The sequence below is a fragment of the Littorina saxatilis genome, linkage group LG4 (genome assembly GCF_037325665.1).
Source record: "Littorina saxatilis isolate snail1 linkage group LG4, US_GU_Lsax_2.0, whole genome shotgun sequence".
Lineage (NCBI taxonomy): Eukaryota > Metazoa > Mollusca > Gastropoda > Littorinimorpha > Littorinidae > Littorina > Littorina saxatilis.
The window spans coordinates 7336064-7360552 of NC_090248.1; the positions used below are offsets into that span (position 1 = coordinate 7336064).

The window sequence follows — 24489 nt, forward strand, 5'->3', positions numbered from 1 at the left end:
GGTTATTTTATCTCTAAATTACATGTTTTTTTCTCTCCTTCATGTCAGGGCTGAGCATAATTTATTTTCAAGAGGGATTAAGGGGAAAAAATAAACGCCTCGACAGACTCGAACTCACGACCTCGAGATTTTGGGACGTATGTCCTAACCACTAGGTTACTGCGCCAATTGTAATAATTGATGAAAAAATTATGATTTTATTTTATGCTATTCTTGACACAGCATCTATTCTATACCTCTATCCACCTATTGCTCAGAAGTGAATATTACTTTTTCTTTGATAGCTGTATGGAACTGCACAGAGTTTTAGAGTGATTTAATTACAGTTCTTTGACATTTTTGTTTGTTTATTTCCCGTTGCTTAACGTCCAGCCGACTACGCAGAGCCATATCAGGACGAGGAAGGGGGGGATGAAGGGGGCCACTTGTCAAGCGATTCCTGTTTACAAATGCACTAACCCATTACTTGTGTCCCAGCAGGCTTTAGTAAAACTAAATTAATACCTACTGGAAGATTACCAGTTTCCAGTATGTTAAAATAGGCTTAACCTATCTACTGCTGGACTTACATCAGAACACTAACAGATTAAACTATACATGAATCGCGAGACAAGCGGCAAGAGAAGAGATTTTTGGAAAAAATACAGGTGAATGAGCAAGAAGGCAGAAAAAAGAAAAAAATTCATGAAGAAAAAGAGAGCATGACAGGAAAGAGGAACCAAAAATCTACCTAACAGCAAACTAGAAAGCTCCTGCGGTTCCAAAAACAGGAGGGGCTTTTAATTTCATAACCGCAGTGCCCCACTGCGGGATTCTTTGACATTGTAAATAGAGATATCGCAGCCATCAAAAGGCACGACACTGCATGAAGCATATGGCAGCTACGTAAATATTAGTTAGTTAGTTGTTGCTTTCTGGGTCCAGCGGACCATATAGGCCAAATCAGGACCCCCTATGTAAATATGTGGTGCAACTCAGTGAAACATGTTTGCAAAAATAACGGCGAATTTTAAATGAAGGTTGAATGAAGGTGTAACGGTCATGCACGCAGTATAGGTCGAGTTTCAGGCCGCCTTCGCTGTACAGAAACCTGTACAGGTTTCTTGGCGCCATCTTTTCAGACTCGTGGGCCCGAATAGTCATAAATAGATGACAGCTTTAACATGTGCCTCTTCAAACTCTGAGACGTTTTGTACAAACTACCACAGTCTGTGCATCCTTGCGTTTAGTCTCATGTGTGCGTTATCTTGTGATGCTTTAAAATTCTTTATTATAAAAACCTAGCACTTCACTCTGTACATACATGCTTTTTCTCTCTTGTATGTGTTAGCATGTGTCGCGTCAAACTATGCAACCGTACAAATCTAGCACCACACTCTGTACATGCATGGTTTTTCTCTCCCGAGTGTATTAATATGTGTTTCTTCAAAATAGCAAACATCGTAAATCTAGAATTACACTCTGTACACACACATTTGTTCTCTCCTGAATGTATGAACATGTGTATGTTCAAAGTACGAGAACTTGAAAACCCAGCATCACACTCTGAACATGCATACTTTAACATGTATCGTACCATATGTTGCTTTAAATATCCTGATGTTGAAAACCTAGCACTCACTACATGCATGCTTTTTCTCTCCTGAGTGTATTAACATGTGTTGCAAACAACCAAACCATTTAAACCCAGCATCACACTTTGTACATACATGCGTTTTCTCTCCTGAGTGACGTACCATATCGTCGCTGTCGTCCGCAAACCGTGCAACTGCAGAATCAGTGATTTTACAGGAGCCTCAAAAAATGCGTTGTCGACGGCTGCAACGTCATCCCACATTTGACATGAACTTGTTTCTTATGCTTTACCTATGTGTAAACATGTGATATAATAAAAAAAAATGCAAACTATCTAAAAATGTTCGTATTATTTCAGTTACACGCTTGACGACAGAAAATCTGACTGAAGTTACACGGTTAGAGTCAAGAGAGAGAGAGCTAACCGTGTAAGTTGTAAAGAGAGAGAGAAGAGAGAGAGAGCCTAACCGTGTACTCTGTCCCCTAACTGTGTACTCCGTCCCGCCTGCTCGCGTCTCTCATGCACATACACGGTTAGCGTTTACAACATGTGACAATTTAGAGCATTTCCATTGGTCGCAGACACAAGATATTTATAGAAGACGTGTGAAGTCTGTGATTAGGGTTTGAGATGAAAAACACCAAATTCATATTTTGTCGGTTACACGGTTAGCGGACGACAGCAACGATATGTTGCTTTAAATTTCCATGTGTCAACATTTTTCTCTCCATGTGTCGCTTCAAAGTACCAAACCTTAAAAACCTAGCATCACACTCTGTACATGGATGTTTTTCTCTCTCCTGTGTGTGTCAACATGTGTTGATTCAAACACTGAGATCGTAAAAATCGAGCACCACACTCTTAACATGCATGCTTTTTCTCTCCTGTATGTGTCAACATGTGTTGCTTCAAACCCTGAAATCGTAAAAAACGAGCACCACACTCTTTACATGCATGCTTTTTCTCACCTGTATGTGTCAACATGTGTTGCTTCAAATCACGAGACCTTAAACACCTAACATCACACTCTGTACATGCATATTTTCTCTCTCCTGTATGTGTCAACATGTGTTCCTTCAAACCACGAGACCTTGAAAACCTAGTATCACACTCTGTACATGCATGTTTTTTCTCTCCTGTGTGTGTCAACATGTGTCGCTTCAAATTACTAGAGTTTAAAAACCTAACATCACACTCTGTACATGCATGTTTTTTCTCTCCTGTATGTGTCAACATGTGTTCCTTCAAACAACTAGATCGTAAAAAACGAGCAACACACTCTTTACATGCATGCTTTTTCTCTCCTGTATGTGTCAACATGTGTTGCTTCAAATCATGAGACCTTAAAAACCTAGCATCACACTCTGTACATGCATGTTTTTTCTCTCCTGTATGTGTCAACATGTGTTCCTTCAAACCACGAGACAATAAAAACCTAGCATCACACTCTGTACATGCATGTTTTTTCTCTCCTGTATGTGTCAACATGTGTTGCTTCAAACCCCGAGATACTAAAAAACGAGCACCACACTCTTTACATGCATGCTTTTTCTCTCCTGTATGTGTCAACATGTGTTGCTTCAAAGCCCAAGATCGTAAAAAACGAGCACCACACTCTTTACATGCATGCTTTTTCTCTCCTGTATGTGTCAACATGTGTTGCTTCAAAACCCAAGATCGTAAAAAACGAGCACCACACTCTTTACATGTATGCTTTTTCTCTCCTGTATGTGTCAACATGTGTTGCTTCAAACCATGAGACCTTAAAAAACAAGCACCACACTCTGTACATGCATGCTTTTTCTTTCTTGTATGTGTCAACATGTGTTGCTTCAAACCATAAGTCAATGAAAACCTAGCATCACACTCAGTACATGCATGCTTTTTCTTTCCTGTATGTGTCAACATGTGTTGCGTCCAATGACAAGACTGTGTGAACCTGGCACCACACTCTGTACATAAAAGCTGTTTCTTTCCTGTATGGGGTCCTAAAATATGTCTCTTGGTTGTATGTACTTGTTTTTCTGGGTGTTTTGACATGTGTTGTTTCAAATCGGTGGGTTGGGCAAAGGTAGAATCACACTGGGTACATAAATATGGCTTCTCACTAACATGTGTGACTGTAATGTGAACTACATGAAGGGATGTAGCTTCACCCGTTTGAACTGGGACTGTTTTGCATGGCCCTCTTTCTTCTACTTCACACAGGGGCATGCGACTTTCCATGCAACCTGTCCCTGACACTGCACTGTTGCTGATGTCACCCACACCATCAGATATAAGTTCCTCTATCTCTTGCTTCAACTGCATGCCACTGTGAGTGTTGGCTGCTGTCTGTGTTTCTGGTGTCTGTATCTCGTGTTTCAGCCAAGTATCACTATGAGTGTTGACTGAAATCAGTGTTTCTGGTGTCTGTATTTCTTGCTTCAGCCAGGTATCACTGTGAATATTGACTGCTGTCTGTGTTTCTGGTGTCTGTATCTCTTGTTTCAGCCAGGTATCACTGTGAGTGCTGGCTGAAGTCTGCATTTCTGGTGTCTGCATCTCGTGTTTCAGCCAGGTATCACTGTGAGTGTTGACTGCTGTCTGTGTTTCTGGTGTCTGTATCTCTTGTTTCAGCCAGGTATCACTGTGAGTGCTGGCTGAAGTCTGCATTTCTGGTGTCTGCATCTCGTGTTTCAGCCAGGTATCACTGTTAGTGCTGGCTGAAGTCTGCATTTCTGGTGTCTGCATCTCGTGTTTCAGCCAGGTATCACTGTGAGTGTTGACTGCTGTCTGTATCTCTTGTTTCAGCCAGGTATCACTGTGAGTGCTGGCTGAAGTCTGCATTTCTGGTGTCTGCATCTCGTGTTTCAGCCAGGTATCACTGTGAGTGTTGACTGCTGTCTGTGTTTCTGGTGTCTGTATCTCTTGTTTCAGCCAGGTATCACTGTGAGTGCTGGCTGAAGTCTGCATTTCTGGTGTCTGCATCTCTTGTTCCAGCCAGGTATCACTGTGAGTGCTGACTGCAGTCTGTGTTGCTGGTGTCTGTATCGCATATTTCAGCCAAGTATCACTGAAAGTGTTGACTGAAATCTGTGTTTCTGGTGTCTGCATCTCTCGTTTCAGCCAGGTACCACTCTGAGTGCTGACTGCAGTCTGTGTTTCTAGTGTCTGCATCTCGTGTTCCAGCCAAGTATCACTGAAAGTGTTGACTGAAATCTGTGTTTCTGGTGTCTGCATCTCTCGCTTCAGCCAGGTACCACTGTGAGTGCTGACTGCAGTCTGTGTTTCTGGTGTCTGCATCTCTTGTTTCAGCCAGGTACCACTGTGAGTGTTGACTGCAGTCTGTATTTCTGGTGTCTGTATCTCTTGTTTCAGCCATGTATCACTGTGAGTGCTGACTGCAGTCTGTATTTCTGGTGTCTGCATCTCGTGTTCCAGCCAGGTATCACTGCGAGTGTTGACTGCAGTCTGTGTTGCTTGTGTCTGTATCTCTTGTTTCAGCCAGGAACATTTATCACTGTAAGTGCTGACTGCAGTCTGTGTTTCTGGTGTCTGCATCATAAATGTCTGCACTGCAGGTATAGTCACTGCATTCTCTGTATCCACAAGCTCCATAACTGGCACTAGAAAGAAAAGCAAGACACATCCATAAAGGCCGTGCTTAATATGACCCATTCCTACTTCTAGTATCAATAATATATCGACGAGGGCTGTCTCAAAAGTTTGTAGCCTAGACATGAAGGAAAATTAGCTAGCAAGAGCTATCAAAATCAAAACACTTGTGGAACCGCTTTGTAGCGGGTGATACACAAAGCAGACCTGGGAACCCCTATTTTGTTCTTGGAGTATTCTTAAACAAACTTAGCATATTTTCAGAAAAATGAGTGTACTCCACACAACGTTGAACATCGATGATTGAAACATGATTCGCACGGGTCTATTGCTCTTGCACAGTTAAGTTTACCGATACATTGATCAAATGCAGAGTTATAAAGTTATTTTTAATCATTAAAATAAACAGTGCCCCAGTAAATAGACAGGAATGACAGGGATACATTTGTGAAGAAAAGTAGTCTGGGACTGATCGTATTTTAGGCACAAAAGGCGTACAAAATACGGTGAAATCGTATGGGTTCCCAGGTTTCACAAAGGGTCATCTATGTAGTCTTAATAGTTGTGATGTCACAATTAGTCAAAATGACCTACCTGCCACTGCCTGAAAAAAATGGACAAAATGCAGTGCAAAGCGGCTCAACATTTCCAGATAAAGGGCTGAAGTGCCAAACATTCATGTAAACACATAGAAAGTTTATTGGTGGAAGGTCCCTCCTATCCTTTGAATTTCAAAGCCACATTCATTAGATTGTATAAATGGCATCTGCTGAATTGCATGCAGCGCACTGTTTTGGTCAAACGACGCACATCTTGTCTGGTTCCCATGGTGCATAGCAATTAGGCCGTCTTGAAATCGGAGGTTACAAATCATCGAATACAATTTGCAGAATACCCCTGGTACTAAAAGTAAAAGAGACTGACATGCCATGTTGAGACGCAGTTGACTTTCTTTCTTTCTTTATTTGGTGTTTTACATTGTTTTCAACCAGGAAGGTTATATCGCGACGGGGAAGGGGGGAGATGGGATAGAGCCACTTGTCAATTGTTTCTTGTTCACAAACGCATTAATCAAAAATTTGCTCCAGGGGCTTGCAACGTAGTACAATATATTACCTTACTGGGAGAATGCAAGTTTCCAGTACAAAGGACTTAACATTTCTTACATACTGCTTGACTAAAATCTTTACAAAAATTGACTATATTCTATACAAGAAACACTCTACAAGGGTAAAAGGAGAAACAGAATCCGTTAGTCGCCTCTTACGACATGCTGGGGAGCATCGGGTAAATTCTTTCTCGTCCCAACCAATATGGGACTCCCCCTAACCCGCGGGGGGTCGCAGTTGACTGATTAGAATATCTTTTTCATGACAGTTCCATCCTAATACCCATACATATCCTTTTATAACTACACATGCAGTCAGAAAAACAAACAAAACAAACAAATAACCTGGGCCGCTTTTGGAGGGGTTGAATTTCATGATAAAACAGTTACCCCCCTAACCATGCTTATCTTCCGCCAATCCGTGCCCATTTCATGCCAAACTGTTATCTATGTCATCTTATCAGTCTAGTAAATATGAACTTGACTGATCACAAGTCTTGCGTTTTTATTGATTATCCCCCTTTAGCATGATGGGGGATACTTGTGTTGCATGGTTTGTATGTCTTGTCATAAACAAAACAAACAAACAAAACTTCTGCCTCCACAATTTATTTTCTGTTCAACTGTTTATATTATCTGTGCAGCATCTGTTGGAATATCCGGATAACTCAGATCTGCTGGATATTGTACAAATGTCTCATAGGATCTGTGCACATTCAGTAGAACCCCCCTTTTAAGACCCCCTTAGTTAAGACTCCATCCTTTTTACATTTAGTCAAGTTTTGACTAAATGTTTTAACATAGAGGGGGAATCGAGACGAGGGTCGTGGTGTGTGTGTGTGTGTGTGTGTGTGTGTGTGTGTGTGTGTGTGTGTGTGTGTGTGTGTGTGCGTGCGTGCGTGCGTGCATGTGTATAGAGCGATTCAGACAAAACTACTGTTCCGATCTTCATAAAAATTTCACATGAGAGTTCCTGACTATATTATCCCCCGACGTTTTTACATTTAGTCAAGTTATGACTAAATGTTTTAACATCGAGGGGGGAATCGAGATGAGGGTCGTGGTGTATGTATGTGTGTGTGTGTGTGTAGAGCGATTCAGACCAAACTACTGGACCGATCTTTATGAAATTTGACATGAAAGTTCCTGGGTATGATATCCCCATACGTTTTTTTCATTTTTTTGATAAATGTCTTTGATGACGTCATATCCGGCTTTTCGTGAAAGTTGAGGCGGCACTGTCACGCCCTCATTTTTCAACCAAATTGGTTGAAATTTTGGTCAAGTATTGTTCGACGAAGCCCGGACTTCGGTATTGCATTTCAGCGTGGTGGCTTAAAAATTAATTAATGACTTTGGTCATTAAAAATCTGAAAATTGTAAAAAAAATATTTCTTTTAGAAAACGATCCAAATTTACATTCATCTTATTCTCCATCATTTGCTGATTCCAAAAACATATAAATATAATATATTTGGATTAAAAACAAGCTCTGAAAATTAAATATATAAAAATTATTATCAAAATTAAATTGTCGAAATCAATTTAAAAACTCTTTCATCTTATTCTTTGTCGGTTCCTGATTCCAAAAACATATAAATATGATATGTTTGGATTAAAAACACGCTCAGAAAGTTAAAACGAAGAGAGGTACAGAAAAGCGTGCTATCGTTCTCAGCGCAACTACTACCCCGCTCTTCTTGTCAATTTCACTGCCTTTGCCGTGAGCGGTGGACTGACGATGTTACGAGTATACGGTCTTGCTGCGTTGCATTGCGTTTAGTTTCATTCTGTGAGTTCGACAGCTACTTGACTAAATGTTGTATTTTCGCCTTACGCGACTTGTTTTTATATTTAGTCAAGTTTTGACTAAATATTTTAACATCGAGGGGGAATCGAAACGAGGGTCGTGGTGTATGTGCGTGTGTGTGTGCGTGTGTGTGTGCGTGTGTGTGTGTGTGTCTGTGTGTCTGTGTGTGTGTGTAGAGCGATTCAGACTAAACTACTGGACCGATCTTTATGAAATTTGACATGAGAGTTCTTGGGTATGAAATCCCCGAACGTTTTTTTCATTTTTTTGATAAATGTCTTTGATGACGTCATATCCGGCTTTTCGTGAAAGTTGAGGCGGCACTGTCACGCCCTCATTTTTCAACCAAATTGGTTGAAATTTTGGTCAAGTAATCTTCGACGAAGCCCGGACTTCGGTATTGCATTTTAGCTTGGTGGCTTAAAAATTAATTAATGACTTTGGTCATTAAAAATCTGAAAATTGTAAAAAAAAAATAAAAATTTATAAAACGATCCAAATTTACGTTTATCTTATTCTCCATCATTTGCTGATTCCAAAAACATATAAATATGTTATATTCGGATTAAAAACAAGCTCTGAAAATTAAATATATAAAAATTATTATCAAAATTAAATTGTCCAAATCAATTTAAAAACACTTTCATCTTATTCCTTGTCGGTTCCTGATTCCAAAAACATATAGATATGATATGTTTGGATTAAAAACACGCTCAGAAAGTTAAAACAAAGAGAGGTACAGAAAAGCGTGCTATCCTTCTTAGCGCAACTACTACCCCGCTCTTCTTGTCAATTTCACTGCCTTTGCCATGAGCGGTGGACTGACGATGCTACGAGTATACGGTCTTGCTGAAAAATGGCATTGCGTTCAGTTTCATTCTGTGAGTTCGACAGCTACTTGACTAAATATTGTATTTTCGCCTTACGCGACTTGTTTGTTGTTGTTGTTGATAAATGTCTTTGATGACGTCATAGGGACTGGGTGGCCGAGTGGTAACGCACTTGCGCTCGGAAGCGAGAGGTTGCGTGTTCAGGCCTGGGTCAGGCCGCAATTTTCTCCCCCCTTTCCTAACCTAGGTGGTGGGTTCAAGTGCTAGTCTTTCGGATAAGACGAAAAACCGAGGTCCCTTCGTGTACACTACATTGGGGTGTGCACGTTAAAGATCCCACGATTGACAAAAGGGTCTTTCCTGGCAAAATTGTATAGGCATAGATACAAATTTCCATCAAATACCCGTGGGACTTGGAATAAAGTAAAAAAATTCCATCTCACACGGCATTAAGTCTCAGGAAACATGAATACACGCATGCAGGAAAAAAAAAAAAAAAAAATATGCCGTATGTATGGCAGCTCGCTTTCCCCGGGGAGAAAGCAGCCCGAATTTCCATGAGGGTAACCTCACTGGACTGTAAATCTTATCCAATCCAATCCAATCCATATCCGGCTTTTTGTGAAAGTTGAGGCAGCACTGTCAACGCTCTCATTTTTCAACCAAATTGGTTGAAATTTTGGTCAAGTAATCTTCGACGAAGCCCGGACTTTGGTATTGGATTTCAGCTTGGAGGCTTAAAAATTAATGAGTTTGCTCATTAAAGATGTCATTAAAATCTTTTTTTCCGCAAACAGATATGAAATTGATTGCATTGTATTCCTCACCTTCTCCTGAATTCAAAAATATATAGATATGTCAGGTTTACTCTAAAAATGTGCTCAGAATGAAAGAAAATAGGTTCAGGAAGTACTACGGACGCGTGCTTCGCGGCGGCGAGCGTGACCCGTCTTCGATATAGTTAGCCGAGACTATCTGAATGTAGTCTCGGCGATGATTGGTTTGTGGTTTTGATCTTGATTAAATGTTTTTATATGTCTTCGCGCGACTTGTTAAGACCTTGTTTTCTCAGACTTTCTGTTCTTAACCTCTGTAAAATTACCCGAATTTTAAGACTCGATTTTCTCAGACTTTTGTAGGTCTTAAAAGGGGGGTTCTACTGTATATGTTGTCAGAGTCACAATTACAGCAAGTAGTCTGCAGGAAAGTAACATGATTTCAGCAAGTTTTACACATGGTGCATTTGTTATAGTTCTAGAGATGCGGTTCGCCTTACCGTATGGCTGTGCCAAGTGCCAACACTGCGATGTCTCCTCGGCGACATCAATCTCTATCTTGACGTCTGTCACAACTGCTGAGTCTCCTTCCTCCATGCTGCGGTGAGAAGGCCCTGAACGTTCACTGTTAAGTCACTGACTTTTCCTGCTTCTTCCAAGTGCACATCGTTGACGATCCTCGAGTTCTCACTGTGGAAAGAGAAAGAAACAAGTCGCGTTAGGCGAAATTACTACATTTACTGATTTACTCAATCTGTCAAACTCACAGAATGAAACTGAATGCACTGCATTTTTTCACCAAGACCATATAGCATCGTCAGTCTCCGCTCACGGAAAAGGCAGTCAACGGGCGCAGTGGCGTGGTGGTAAGACGTTGGCCTCCTAATTGGGAGGTCGTGAGTTCGAATCCCGGTTGCTGCCGCCTGGTGGGTTAAGACTGGAGATTTTTCCGATCTCCCAGGTCAACTTATGTGCAGACCTGCTAGTGACTTTAACCCCCTTCGTGTGTACACGCAAGCACAAGACCAAGTGCACACGGAAAAGATCCTGTAATCCATGTCTGAGTTCGGTGGGTTATGGAAACACGAAAATACCCAGCATGCCTACTCAACGAAAGCGGAGTGAAGCTGACTTATAATGCTCTCAGAGTATAGTTTGGGGAACCCAAATGGGCAAACGAGCTCACACGTAACCAGAAAATTCTGGAACGCTGAAGAAGAAGAAAAGGCAGTGAAATTAAGTGGTTGTGCTGAGCATGACAGCACGCTCAGTGATGTTCCTAGGACTGGAGGGCAACAGGACAAAATGTCCTGAATCAAAAAACTAATAGGACATCATGTCCTGACTACAAAAAAACAATAGGACATTCAGATCAAGCGAACCAATCACCTTTTTAGATGACTGAGAATATATGAATAAAGGCAAATAAAAACTGAACAGTTCCAAATTTATTTTAATATTTTAAATGCAACAGTGTTCAGTAGGGTTACTTTCACACACACAGACACATGCTTCAGAATGTCATAAGTGATCTTTCACACACACTCACACACACACACACACACACACACACACACACACACACACACACACACACACACACACAGAGCCTTTTTGTGATCGTCTGTTCGTACATGGTCTGCCAGTGCGGATTTGCGAAAGTTGCTGCAACCAACGGTGAACGAGTTTGGGGCAACGCCATCCTCCTGACAGATGAGGGCCCCAAAGGGTTTAAAACCGTGATCGTGATTGGCGTTTTTTGACCTTTCTGTGACCGTGATTGCCGAAATTTCCATTTCTGTGATCGTGATGGGACTTTGCCCGTGATCCGTGATGACAAAAAAACCAAGTCTCATGATCGTGATCGTCATTTGTTTTCGTGATCGTGATGGGCATTATTGCAAAGCATTTTATTTTCAACGTACATTTTTCACAGCTGTATCACTCTTAGTCTATGATCCTCTAGTCTATTCGGTAAGGAGCCAACCCGGATTGAAGGGAAGCAACAACACATTCAGAAATATGATTTTGAGAGCGATTGCTTCCCTTTAAAAGAACCAATTACACACTGACAAAAAGAGATCCAATCAGAAGGCAAATTGCAAAAGTCTACCAAACTTCATCCAATGGAAGGGCTTCGTGCAAAAGTTTTGAGTGCAATTCGAATTCGAAGATCAAAAATGGCGTGCAGCGGTACTGTCATCGAACTTCTGTTATATTTTGTGGATTCAAGCCAGACTAAAGCAGGCGGCGAGAATGCCTTCCTTGGTGGAAAGGTCAGGCTACGGGTCGGTCTTTTCGAAGACGAAATATCAAGGTATGTTGATCTATGTTGCTCTATGACTGTTCTGAATGTAGGCAAAGATCTTGAAATTTGTTCAAGATCTTTGCGTTTGAGTGAGATCATTGACATTGTCGACATTGCCACGTCCGGCTGTCACTCGCTCAGTGTGACCTCGACTGGCTCGAGATCGAGTCTGCGTGTAGCCAAAACCGAAACTAGAAATGTGTTTTTCATCCCAGCAACGTGGACACGCTTGGCATAGATTCTAATTGTCGCTTCTTTGCATTAAGCTTGGATTTATTTTAGCGCCTGTAAACTTCAATATCAACAATGGGTTAAATTCAGAAACAATGGCGGGGAGACGTGCCAGTTTGGTTCACTTGATCCTCATGTCAAAGACGATCAAAGTCATGTTCGTTGGAATGGGGATTTTGTCAGGCATGCTACTTTTCCGGTAATTGCCGGAAATCCGATAAAGCCGTTTTCAAAATCCGGTAAAGTCAATTCTTTTCCGGTGAAGTTGAAAAATTTCCGCAAAAACGATCCGTGTGAATATCGCGCAACGCGACCGGGCGCCGGTCTCAATGAAGCCAGCGCACAGTAGTTTTGTTTTCACCAGTTTGGAGGTGTGTTGAATGGTGGTGGGGGGAGGCTAAAATGGGATTTTTAACAAGATCACAACACTATTACAACCCCTAAAATGATGCCCAGAATGCACCAGATTGCACAGATTTTAACCGTTTTTTGAAAAAAATCCCGGGGGGGGCATGCCCCCGGACCCCCCTAGTTGGCTCGCCTGCTTCGCAGGCTCACGCTTGTGGCTTCGCCACTGGCACTGCGCGCTTCTTTCAGGTAAAACCGTTTTTGGCCTGTAGCATTCCTGTTTTTTATTCAAATCAAAGAAACCAGGCGATGGTGTACCTCAAATTGTATGGCAAAGTTGAAAATAAAGAGCCCATCACACATACATGTACATTAATTTCAATCCACCCAATAGTTTTTGAGAAAATGGGTTTACAAGATTTAGCTCTGGAAATGTGAAATTGTGCAAGTATATATATATTCATGTGTGTGAGTGAGGGTGTCACTGTGGGAGTTGAATGTGTATGAGTGTAGAGAGAGAGAGAGAGAAAGAGAGAGAGAGAGAGAGAGAGAGAGAGAGAGAGAGACTGAGAGAGAGAGAGAGAGAGAGAGAGAGAGAGAGAGAGAGAGAGAGAGAGAGAGAGAAAAAAACCACAATGAAAACAACATTCTTGTTACTGATTACAAATCATGATATGTATTTCTATGTGTGTATAAAAGAGAATTCAAAAAATAATAATAAAAAAGTGCAACTGTTGTCACTTTGTGTTGAATAAACAATATATCCAGAGGAGCGAGTTACTGTGTGGTTGTGTTTACTTTGACACGTGCTTTCTGTACATGCAACTTTTACCGTGACCGTGATTTGCCACTGGTGTTTGTGATCGTGAAAACAAAAATCAAGGTAACTGTGATCGTGAAAGCGAAAATGTCCCTTCCCGTGATCGTGATGATACCCCCCCTTTGGGGCCCTCACAGATGGTGCAGAACATCAGTTCTTTTTCTTTGCTGTAGCTGAGCCAAGGGAACATAGAAAACCAGCTCTGCACAAACTTTCTGGTCGCCCCTACTTTCGTTTCTTGCGTCTTTTCCTGCGTCTCTTCCTGAGGTTGTAGATCTATTGGCTCAGCTTCTGAGGCTTCAGTCTTCGACGGGGCCGAAGGCCCTGCAACTTGACTGTCCGTGTCGTCCTTTTTTTTTAACAAAGCCACTCAAAAGTGTCTGCCCTTTTCCCACGCAAACCTTTTTCTTCGGCGGCATCTTTGCAGAACCATGATGTGGCGGCGGAAGTAAAGTGTCGCTGTCAAAAGTAGCGAGAGTTGTGGCTCTTGTAATATTGTTCGGTCGAGAGTTGCGTCCCTTCTGTTATTGTTCGACCGAGAGTGAAAATTGAAGTTCAAGTAGGCCCCGATTCGAACTCGTTTTAACGGGGTTTGATACTTCAGTTTGTACAGATTCTTCTTGCAGTGACCGCTCTAGACGTACTACTATCGGACAATGACCGCTGACTTCGCGATCGGATCGGACATTTGACGGGACAGATGTGTTTGCAATCGATCATTTTACAACCTAAATCGGTCTATGACCGATGACCGACGCCTCGGAACATCACTGCACGCTGTATCTCAATTCTTTTTAACTCTCTGAGCTTGTTTTTAATCCAAACAGTAACGTCTGTCTGTATGTCTAATCCAAACATAACATATCTATATTCGTATGTCATCGTTAAACACGTACGTGAGTACAGTATGTTTTGGTCTTAAATTGTATATCATATTAATAACATCAAATCATCATTGATTTTAATTCCATCTTTTTGGAACCTTGTCACAAATGGTTGATCAATAATCAATTTTGTTTCCTTCGATCATTTTCAACCCTGCATGGTCACAATGACACACAATCCATATTGTTAGAGTTCGGTGGGTTATAGAAAGACGAAAACTTTAACTAGCATGCTTAACCCCCCCCAACCTGTTAGAAGAAGTCCGACTGATCCTGCTGCCAATGCTTTATCAATTTTTTCAGGTCAGATACTTCAGCATCTGCATGGTGCAAATTTCACAAACACAGCTTAGTTTTGAAAGGGAAGTTGGTAATTTAAATAAGTACGAAGAACTCTTTGTCTGAGTTTGTAGTTTTATTTACTCAAAACAATGACCACAACATCTGAAACGACAAAGAAAGGAAACTTACTAAAAGGATGAAAGTAACCCTTGAACTAAATGAAGTGAAGATAAACTGTAATTACTTGGAGTAAACTAAAAGGCAACAATATCTACTCACAATAAGAAATTATTTAGCCACCGTGCGTGTATGGTACGTTTGCCAGGAAGTGACTTAAAAGGGAAACACAAGAAGCGACTTAAAAGGGAAATCTCCCCAAATACATACATATTACTCTAGTAATCTTAAACTTTAGCGTGTTAAATTCATAGCTAGCTCAGAATCCAGTGACATTCTTTACTTATTTTTAATACAAGTCCATGTAAGCAAGCCAAAGAACATTTGTGGTGAAATTAATTGAAGGATTGAGCTCCAAACTTAAGCATACTTATATAATTTGGTTGTTCAATCGACGAAAATGCACCGAAAATGGCGTACGTTGTCAACCATGGGACATCATTTACACGAAAGAGTTTTCTCCCTTGTCTGCTCATACGGATACTTCCTTCTTTGACCCATGTATACGAAATGCATTTGTACAGTTCATCGGAGTTCATTCCGTAACTTCAAAGGGATCTAAAATGACTTGATTATGATTACAACCACAAGTTCTACAAATTTGGAGACTTTAATGCCTCTGAATTATGAGCTATGAATTTAACACGCTAAAGTTCAAGGGCAATCTGGATCTGGATCTGGATTTGTTACGTTGCAGGAACCACTGTTGGTCATCTTCGCAATGGATGCGGGAGAGCGCATACAATAATTTCGAATACAATAAAAGTCCTGACTTTGGTGGGACAAGTCATATATACTGTATACTGTCCCGTCACATCAATGTCTTTCCGCTCTTAGTGACTTATTAAAATGTTAAAAACTGAGCTCTGTAGGTGGTCAGTGTTGGGGCAGCCCTGATGACGGCAGTCTCAGCGCTGAAGATGCTGCGCTGGCTGGCTGGGCTGGTCGTGCTGGGAGGTCTGCGTCACTCAGCCGATTCCACTCTGCGACTGTCCGTACGAAGAAGGAGTTCTTGTACTGGTCTGTCTTGCAGGTGGGGATGCGGAAGCCTCGTGTGTTGTTTACAGCTTGCCGCTCGATGATGTTGCTGCTTTCATACCCCTAGAACCTTGTGGGGACGACTCTCCGCCGTCCGCTCACTTTCTTTCTTTATTTGGTGTTTAACGTCGTTTTCAACCATTCAAGGTTATATCGCGACGGGGAAAAGGGGGAGATGGGATAGGGGAAAGGGGGGAGATGGGATAGAGCCACTTGTTAATTGTTTCTTGTTCACAAAAGCACTAATCAAAAAATTGCTCCAGGGGCTTGCAACGTAGTACAATATATGACCTTACTGGGAGAATGCAAGAAACACTTAACAAGGGTAAAAGGAGAAACAGAACCGTTAGTCGCCTCTTATGACATGCTGGGTAGCATCGGGTAAATTCTTTCTCGTCCCAACCAATATGGGACTCCCCCTAACCCGCGGGGGGTGTCCGCTCACGGCGGGGGTGAGAAACTTGTCTGGAGGGAGTGCGGGGATCAGGCCCTCAGAGATCCTGTTGAGGAGGTTGAGGCGTAACTGCCTGCGTCGCTCTTCCAGTGGGGGGAGGTTCAGGTTGTTCAGCATGTCGCTGACTCAGCCCGGGCTTCTCGACTTGTAGTCTCGCGTGATAAAGCGGGCTGCTTAGCGCTGAACTCTCTCCAGCCTCTCGATGTCCCGCCGGAGGTAAGGGTCCCACACGGTAGCTCCATACTCCAGCGTGGATCGGACGAGTGTTATGTACGCCAGGCGCCTGCACTCCTGTGGGCAATTCCGGAGATTCCGGCTTAGGAAGCCCACAGTTGATCCAGCTTTGCGGCAGATGTTGGAGATGTGGGAAGACCAATTCAGGTCGGCGGAGAGTAGTACTCCAAGGTAGGGGTTGCGTTGGACCTGCTGGAGGATGACGTTATCCAGGCTGTATAGGTAGGACGATTTGCTTCTGGTGGAGAGGATTCTTTCTTTCTTTATTTGGTGTTTAACGTCGTTTTCAACCATTCAAGGTTATATCGCGACGGGGAAAAGGGGGGAGATGGGATAGGGGAAAGGGGGGAGATGGGATAGAGCCACTTGTTATATGTTTCTTGTTCACAAAAGCACTAATAAAACAAGAAGAGCAAACGCTCGATCGAGTCACTTTCGCAGTTCTGAATATTATATGAGGCATCAGATGGACAGGAAGAAATTGCTATTCACAACACAATGCATACCTGAAGAATTCAAGACATACCTGTGACCTTGAAAAAGGTCAAAGGTCACCAAAGCAGACGTCAAAGTGTAGAGGTCACTGGGAGTCACGTTCACATAAAATTTGAGCCCGGTCACTTTTATAGTTTCCGAGAAAAGCCCAACGTTAAGTTGTGTGTTGCCGAACAGAAAAGGCTAGTTATCTCCCTTGTTTTTCTGATAACGTTCGTAAAAGGCTACAGATGTAAATACTTTGATGTAAAGAATAATCCTACAAAGTTTCAATCACATCCGATGAACTTTGTCAAAGATATAAAATGTCTAATTTTTCCTTTGACGCTGACCTGTGACCTTGAAAAAGGTCAAAGGTCAACGAAACCATCGGCCGGCCGGACAGACTAACACTGACCGATTACATAGTCACTTTTTCTCAAGTGACTCAAAAATTGCTCCAGGGGCTTGCAACGTAGTACAATATATGACCTTACTGGGAGAATGCAAGTTTCCAGTACAAAGGACTTAACATTTCTTACATACTTTCTTTCTTTATTTGGTGTTTAACGTCGTTTTCAACCACGAAGGTTATATCGCGACGAGGGAAAGCGGAGAGATGAGATAGGGGAAAGGGGGGGGGGGGGGGGGGGGGGGGGGAGATGGGATAGAGCCACTTGTTAAGTGTTTCTTGTTCACAAAAGCACTAATCAAAAAATTGCTCCAGGGGCTTGCAACGTAGTACAATATATGACCTTACTGGGAGAATGCAAGTTTCCAGTACAAAGGACTAAACATTTCTTACATACTGCTTGACTAAAATCTTTACAAACATTGACTATATTCTATACAAGAAACACTTAACAAGGGTAAAAGGAGAAACAGAACCGTTAGTCGCCTCTTACGACATGCTGGGTAGCATCGGGTAAATTCTTTCTCGTCCCAACCAATATGGGACTCCCCCTAACCCGCGGGGGGTGGTGGAGAGGATGTAGCACTTTTGCGTGCCCCACTTCTTAGCCCAGATCTCCAGCTGTTTGAGGTCTGCCTGCAGGGTGAGGTGGTCTTGGAAGGTGTGGATCTCCGGGTACAGCAAGCAGTCATCTGCGAAGAGTCGTACTGTTTTTTTGTTTTTTTTCCCACAAATAGCATATTATTACAAAGTACAGAAAAAAGTGCTTGTTCTGCTAATTAAGAACAGTACAGACAAGCATAAGGAGGTTAACCATAAGTTAAATAAAGTATGGTGAAAAGCAGTAACAAAAGCACCCGCAAAATACATTTTACAGAAAAAGACAATTTGTTTGTTTGTTTGTTTGCTTAACGCCCAGCCTACCACGAAGGGCCATATCAGGGCGGTGCTGCTTTGACATATAACGTGCGCCACACACAAGACAGAACTCGCAGCACAGGCTTCATGTCTCACCCAGTCACATTATTCTGACACCGGACCAACCAGTCCTAGCACTAACCCCATAATGCCAGATGCCAGGCGGAGCAGCCACTAGATTGCCAATTTTAAAGTCTTAGGTATGACCCCGGCCGGGGTTCGAACCCACGACCTCCCGATCACGGGGCGGACGCCTTACCACTAGGCCAACCGTGCCGGTCAGAAAAAGACAAACAAATAGCCACAACAACAAAGAACAAAAAACAAGACAAAAAAAGAAGATAACAACAACAAACATTTCTCTATTTCTCCCTAAAATATTACTTGAGTTGCAATGTGCTTTTAAATTTGACCAAAAAAAAACACCAAAGAAGAAGAAAGACAACAGGCGAAAAGAAAACCTTCTAACTTTGGTAATAGAAAAAAGTCCTCAGTGAAAAAAGTGGCTATATTGCTTCCACTCTGTAACGAACTGTACATAACGTCCATCTATTATGCATTGATATTGTTCGGCCTCAAACCAATTTTTCACATAATTTACAAAGGCTGTGACGGTAGGTTCTCTCCCTTGTAATTTTGCTAAAAAAAATAATGTACTTAGCAATCAAAATCATTGAATCCAAAATTCTGTCTGAATACCAATTAATCTTTACACCACATATAATTAGCTCCAACGAGAACTGCACTCCATGACAGTGGGCAAAATTTGTAGTTAACCATGTAAGAACATCAGACCAATAATCCTGAATCTTTAAACACTGCCATAACATGTGAGATATTGTTTCTTCTGCTTGATTACATAGCGGACATAATGGCGTATCAACTAATTTCCGCAAGAACAGGAAACGTCCTGTTGGTAAAATTCTTTACAAAATTTTGTATTGGAACCAGCGGAGCTTCTGCTCAGTTGTGCTTTTTTAATTTTTTTGAAAAACCATGGCCTTATCCATATTAATTTGTAACTCGCGTTCCCACTTCTCTAGGGCTGTTACTGGTGGTAGGTTTTTAATAATAAAAAAATTAAATCTGATTTACCCTGCTATTACTCAAAAAAGACCAAACACAAGCCTCCCATACATCATATTTTTCATCTAATGTCAATTTTAATTTTCTCTGATATGCCTTTACCGAGGCAAGTAAGCCTTCGTATAACACAAAATCAACATAAACATTTGGATATAGTTGCTTAAAATCATCATAACTTAAATATCCATTGTCGCTTAACAAGTGTCCCACAGAAACAATTCCATTTTCTATCCAATCTAACATACAAATACATTTACCAGCTCTACATATACTTCTGTTATAATGTAATGGTTCTGAAACGAACTGTTCTAATGTAAGGGGCACACTTTTGTCATACAACATCTTGTAATGTCTAAAGACGTCAGCCCATAAGGGATTTTTCACCCTCAACATCAAAACATTTGCATACTCTCATCCACCATATTGCTTAACTTTTCTTACCAATGGACATATTGCATACAAAATTTGTGTTACTTTTCCATCATTACACAATATGCGCTTTAGCCAGCTAATTTTCAAACTTGCGAGGAATGACTTCACATCAATCATTTTCAAACCGCCATCTTCATACAACTGACATACTGTTAAACGTTTTATCTTATCGTTTTTTTCCATTCCAAAGAAAACTGTACAACATGGCATTCAAGTCTTTTAAAAACTTTTCATCCGGGTCCGGCAGGTTTGTTAACAAGTGGGTTATTTTGGACATTGCAAGTGTTTTTATCACAACAATCTTTCCAAATGGTGATATATTCCTTCTTGACCAAATTTGAAGTATTTTTCTTATTTCATTTAACTTCATGTCAAAATTCAATTCAACAATATTTTTCAAATCACATGTAAAAAGAACACCAAGAACCTTGAAAGTAGCAGGATTCCAATTTAATTTCATTTCTGGTTTATATTTCACATTGGAAAAACACCGGGCTCCTATCCACACAACTACGGTTTTATCAAAATTTATATTAAGGCCAGAGACTGATGCAAATAACTGCAGCGTTTCAACACAAGCATCAAAACAATCTTTACTACCATCAAGGAAAAAGGTTGTGTCATCAGCAAACTGAGAAAGTAGAATTTCTTCATTCCTTATCTTAATACAGGTCCTTTGTCGCTGCACTACACGCCACCAGGCGTGAAAGGCAGTAAGTAAGTAAGTTATCTTAATACCTTTTACCTTTACATTTTGATATATCATAAGTGCAAGCACCTCCGTACAGAGAAGGTACAGATAACAAGATAGGGGATCCCCTTGTCTGGTACCCCTTTTTACCTGAAACCATTCTGAATATTGTCCATTCACAGACATACATGATTTGATTTTATTATAAAAAGTTACAACCCATCTTTGTACATCTTCTCCAATTTGAAAAGCCTTTAAAACCTTGCTCATAAAGGTCCAGGAAATGCTATCAAAGGCCTTTTCAAAATCAACCAACAAGAGAAGACCAGGCACTCTATGCTCATTTGCATATGCTATTGTATCATACAACAACCTAATATTATCACCAATGGACCTTCCCTTCAAAAGACCAGTCTGATCTTTACTGATCAACTTGGGCATAACTGCCTTTAATCTGTTGGCAATACATGAAGAAGCAATTTTGTAGGCAATATTAAGGAGAGTTATTGGCCTCCAATTTGTTAAAAACTGCTTATCTTTTCCTTCCTTGGGAATACAAATTATGACCCCCTCTTTCTGCGTGGCAGACAGATCTCCTGACTGAAAACCATAGTTCAGTGAACGTACAAGAAAAACTCCCAAATCTTTGAAAAAGAATTTATAAAATTCTGAGGTACAGCAGTCCCTCTCATGAACGGACACCCTTGGGCCATAGCAAAACTGTCCGTACATTGCAGGTGTCCGGTCACGGGAGGGGTGACCACACCACCCCCTCCCCCATACACTCACACAGAGAAACACAAACAACAGGATTGAGTTTATGCTAATCACTTCTTGTGGCTACTAAACAATAACAATAAACTCCTAATACTTCTTTAAACGTTCTGTTAAAAGGATTTGTATGAAAAGTGTTGATAAGAAGAGATAAAATAAATCCTCAAGGTAGTGAACACACTCACCATGCACTGACATACGAAAGCAGCCACACAAACACAGCACAGAAGAGCGTGTGCAGATGCTTTGCAATAATAAGCTTGAAAACCAGTTTGAATAAATAGCAGCAGATAGAGCTGCATGACCATGTCATAATCATGTAATTTATTTTTTTCTTCTCTGGTTTTATTATTGACTGCATGCCGATCATGTGGCATGGCAGTGACTTTTCACTCTTCAGTCGGAAATACACTGTACATAACACAGCTCCCACTCTCCCTCACTAATGCCTTCCCCAAGCTGTGACAACTGATGCTTGGAAATTGTGTGGAAGAGTACACCTCTCTATTTCTCTCCAATGCTCTTCCTGCTGACATGCAGTGACACCGGACACCCACAGAGTTTGGCCAGCTACCCCTCCAACCCCCCCCCCCCCCTCTCTCTCACTCCCTCCAGCCTTGTACTGTTGGGGGCTGTGGCCAGAGAGGCCAGCTGCACTGTTCACTCAGAGCAAAACCAGTTGACTGTGTGTAACTTTTGACAAAGCAAGACAACTGAAGGGTTCACAGATTAGGCAACCGACTCACTGGTCAAGGCTGAGGGGAAACAAGAGTATCTTGTCAATGAAAGAGGTTACACACAGACACACGATGCTGAGAACTGTGGCCGGTTTTTCACTCTCTTTCGCTCAGGACCTGACTGTGCTTTCTGTTGTTTACGTCCAACAGACAAGAATAAAGAGCTCAGTGCAGTTTCATGTTGGCATCTTCGCATGTACTCCACTCCTGACCAAAACTACCCCTCCTACTGATGGGTACACGTGCACTCAAGTTATCAGAGACTGTCATCACGCCATTGCGGCCCTGATCTTTGTACTAAGAGCCGGACTGCTCTGTTATCGATTTTGTTGTGGTGAAAATTTGACGATGGTCTGTCCGTACATTGGAGGTATGACCTGCTGTTGGGACCGAAAATGGGTGTCCGCGTCCACGTTTTGCAGGTGTCCGTTTAAGGGGGGGCAAATATAGAAGGAAAACACTCCGTGCCGAGCAAATGTGTCCGTACATGTCAGGTGTCCGCTCACGCCGGGGGCCGTACATTGCAGGGACTGCTGTAAAACCATCAGAACCAGGACTTTTATCATTTTTCATTTCTTTCAATGCAAACAACGCTTCTTGTAATGTAATACAACCTTCCATCTTTTCACTATCCTCCTTTGACAATACCGTTGGTTTTATCAAATCACTTAAGTTAAACTGCATCAGGTCATCCTCTCGTCGCGATATAACCTTCGTGGTTGAAAAGGACGTTAAACACCAAATAAAGAAAGAAAGGTCATCCTCCCGTGACATATACAACCGCTCATAAAAACTCTTCGTTTCTTTTATTATCAAATCGCTATTGTGTACTAATTCACCAGAGTCATTCTGCAAAAAGTTCATGGATTTTTGCACAAAATTTCGCTTTTCCAAACTACAAAAATATTTTGTGCTCTTCTCCACTTCGCCCTTGACCTAACAATCATTCCATTTAACTTTTTCCCTCTCAATGCTCTGAGCTCCTCTTTTTTGTGTTCCAAAATATGCACATCATCTTGACACAAATTTCCCTCCAAAAACTTAATGCTGGACATAAGTTTTGCTTCCAATTTATGCTCTTCTTTTTTCTTAAAACATGCGTAAGAAATACATTTGCCTCTAATCTTCAAAAGTAACATTTCGAAAAAAAGCTGATCATCAATGTCAATGACAAACTGCAATTCATTATCATCAATTAAGTGTAAACTGTCTGGGTGATAAACCGGAACAACATACTCACGTTTAACTTCCAAAATCACTTCCTTTACAAGGTTCATAAACACTTTATCTCGGAGAAAGGAATTATTAAATTTCCAGAGCCAGAGGGAACGTTGTCTTTTTCTAATTTTAGTTTTAAAGGCAACCGATACAAGAGAATGATCAGAACAATATCCAGGCAATATACTTGTACTCACTACATCAAGGCAAAGTTCATCAGAAACAAGAAAAAAGTCCAATCTGCTTCTTTGTATACTGTTAAAGCGACGCCAAGTAAATTTTCTTAATTCAGGGTGCATGGTTCTAAACACATCTACGAGATCGTACTTATTCATAAACTCCAAAATTGTTTCCCTACTTTTACAACGGTACACCTTTTTGGGCTGGTTTGAGTCAATTTTTGGATTCAGTGCAACATTCCAATCTCCACCAATAACCATCAATTCATTATCCATGTACACAATCTTCTCAAACAAGCTTTGAAAAAATTCAGGGTGATCGCCTGCACGCGCATATACATTCACAAGAGTCATGCGCTTGCCCATCATTTCAACATCCAGAATAATGAAACAACCATTCTCATCTCGAACAACATCATGAACACAATATTCAAAGTTGTTGCGAAACAACACTGCAACAACCTTTACTTCCAGAGTCGCATCCTGCTACAAAACACGCAAAGCCCCACTGTGATCTTACAGTATTCTCCTGATCATATTTCAAATGTGTCTCCTGCAACAAAAATATGTTACCGTTTTGCTCTCTCAAAAAAGCAAATATATATACATCCTTCCTCTTTTTAAAATCTGCAAGTGCAAGGCCATTTCACTCCATTTGCATTGAATTTGAAGGAAAAAACCTTCAGTTCCTCTAAAGATGAACCCATCATGTTAATACCCAATTATATTTAGAATCATAATAACATGTTTAAATAGATGTACAGTCTTTGGTAGTTTGTTGAAATGCTTGGTGCCATTTGGTTTAGTGAAGTAGACAAACCGTGAAAACAAAAACACCAGACTGACTGACACACAGTGACAGTGACAGTACGAGCCACAGTGGGAGAGAAAAATAGAACGAACAGACAATAAAAAAAGAGTGAAAACAACAAAAATACAAACACATACGTCAAAACAAGTACTTCCTTGTGATCATCCTGCAACCTCAGTGTCCATTTTGTCTCAGTATGGCATTACTGCCGCGTTTAAAACCGCTCGTGACAGCCACGACACCGCGATCTTCGCCATTACAGAACGACTGAAAGTTACACATTA

The 24489-nt window shown here is 41.3% G+C and overlaps 1 protein-coding gene across 1 annotated transcript; it reads right to left on the reverse strand.

The window, feature by feature from the left end:
• Positions 1–336: 336 nt before the first annotated feature.
• LOC138963866 (zinc finger protein 184-like) lies at positions 337–24489 on the reverse strand. Its single transcript, XM_070335722.1, has 3 exons — positions 24343–24489; positions 10198–10387; positions 337–5184 (listed from the first exon to the last, which is right to left on the reverse strand). The coding sequence occupies exons 2-3, from the start codon at positions 10292–10294 to the stop codon at positions 2438–2440; spliced, it is 2844 nt and encodes a 947-aa protein (XP_070191823.1). The 5' UTR covers positions 10295–10387; positions 24343–24489; the 3' UTR covers positions 337–2437.